Source organism: Mizuhopecten yessoensis, unplaced genomic scaffold (assembly GCF_002113885.1).
Source record: "Mizuhopecten yessoensis strain PY_sf001 unplaced genomic scaffold, ASM211388v2 scaffold7069, whole genome shotgun sequence".
In the NCBI taxonomy this organism is placed as follows: Eukaryota; Metazoa; Mollusca; class Bivalvia; order Pectinida; family Pectinidae; genus Mizuhopecten; species Mizuhopecten yessoensis.
The window spans coordinates 173,923-175,544 of record NW_018406865.1 but is presented as its reverse complement, the minus strand read 5'-3'; the positions used below and the strand labels follow the sequence as shown (position 1 = coordinate 175,544).

At 34.8% G+C, this 1,622-nt stretch overlaps 1 protein-coding gene across 1 annotated transcript in view; it reads right to left on the bottom strand.

Annotated features, from left to right (window-relative positions):
• The window catches only part of LOC110453050 (multiple epidermal growth factor-like domains protein 10), a 4,213-nt gene extending 2,627 nt beyond the window's left edge, over nucleotides 1-1,586 (bottom strand). The window contains exons 1-4 of the mRNA XM_021501870.1: nucleotides 1,515-1,586; nucleotides 1,157-1,291; nucleotides 823-957; nucleotides 3-137 (exon numbers count right to left, since the gene is read on the bottom strand). Coding sequence (XP_021357545.1) covers nucleotides 3-137; nucleotides 823-957; nucleotides 1,157-1,178 — 292 coding nt within the window. The 5' untranslated portion in view covers nucleotides 1,179-1,291; nucleotides 1,515-1,586. The remainder of the gene's footprint in view (nucleotides 1-2; nucleotides 138-822; nucleotides 958-1,156; nucleotides 1,292-1,514) is intronic.
• Nucleotides 1,587-1,622: the final 36 nt, after the last annotated feature.

Below are 1,622 nucleotides of genomic sequence, written 5' to 3'. Positions count from 1 at the left end.
ACCCTTATCACAAGCCATTCCTGTCCATCCAGGTTCACATCCTGGTTGTGTACAGCTCCCGTTGAATTGGTCACACCCCGGTAAAGCACAGTGACATGCCTGTAAACACTTATCGCCAAAGTTGCCGGTTCCGCACTCTGAATAAATAGCAAATTTTAATTAGATAATGTTAATGTTAGCATGGTTTGAATTGTTTGATTTCAGCATATTAACTTTTCCAGTGCCATTTCCTCTATAAGCATTTCCAGAATAAATTGCGTTCATAGAGCTCTGAACGCAATTCGATCAACGTCATTTTGAAAAAGTGCTTCCGCGTCGATTAGAGACAACAGTTAGAAGCAAACATTTTGGTGACGTTGAGCTAGTTCAGGAATGTTGATTGCACTGGCCGTGTCGTCAATACCGAACACATACGAAAATATTTATTTTAAGGTTAATAAATATGTAGAACGTAAAAAAACGACGGGGCTTCATGTTAAATATGTTTGTAACGTAACCGGCTTACGTTCATACCGGCATGAAATTGTGAACAAAATGCCTTTAAGTCCTTATATAGCAATGAAAACAAGTTATAAAGGAAACAGCACAAATACACTGTCACAAATATAAATTGCTTAAAAGTTCTATTTCAGATATATAGATTATTAACTTGTAATGAAGGAAACGCCTATAACATTTCTTGACTTTTAACAAGAACCTGATGTTTAAATGTAGCTGAAGATAAACGCAAATTATATATTATTTATAATAATGTAGATATGTTAATCAAAATAAAGAATCACATCTATGAAATGGAATAAAACCAGACAACAAAATTAGTACTCTGATCACAAGCACTCCCTTGCCATCCGGCTTCACATCCTGGTACCATACAACTTCCGGTTTCTCTATCACATCCAGGTTGTAAACAATGACATGTATGGCTACAGTTCATGCCAAATTTGCCACTTTCACATTCTGAAAGAAATGAAAAAATAATATCGATACTTATTTCACTTATTATTTGTTTGGAAACTACAGGCACAGTACATGTATAAAATTGCGTTGATACCGGCATGAAACTGAAAGGAATTGCCAAATAAAAGCATTTGTTGATAACTCGACATGTGAATTTAGTGATATATTATACATGTAGACATATCTTAAGTTATTTTACCTTCAGAGCAGGTAAGCCCCATCCATCCACTCTGACATCCATTGACGTCACATAGTCCGGTATCAGGATCACATCCACTCACGCTACAGTGACATGTTCCACTACAGGTAGGTCCAAAACTGTTTACCGGACATCCTAACAGAAGGAAATAGTTTACTTATCTGTTTATGTTGTTGTGAATTCACAGCTAATTAATCACATCCGAAAGCTTTTATAAATATATTTCTTCCGGAAAAAAATGAAAGAGCTACTATTAAATTATATATATGTGCATATGACATTCGACTTTGAGATATCTAAAAATTCGTCGTAGTGATATAAAAACTAAAATAATGTTATGATAAATTTTAATAATTACCAAACACCTGCACCTCACATAATTCAACAACAGCATTTGTTGTCGAGTAGTATTGATGAGAATTAGGTCCATTATCAGCGGGACGTTTGTTGTAAAATATGACGTATT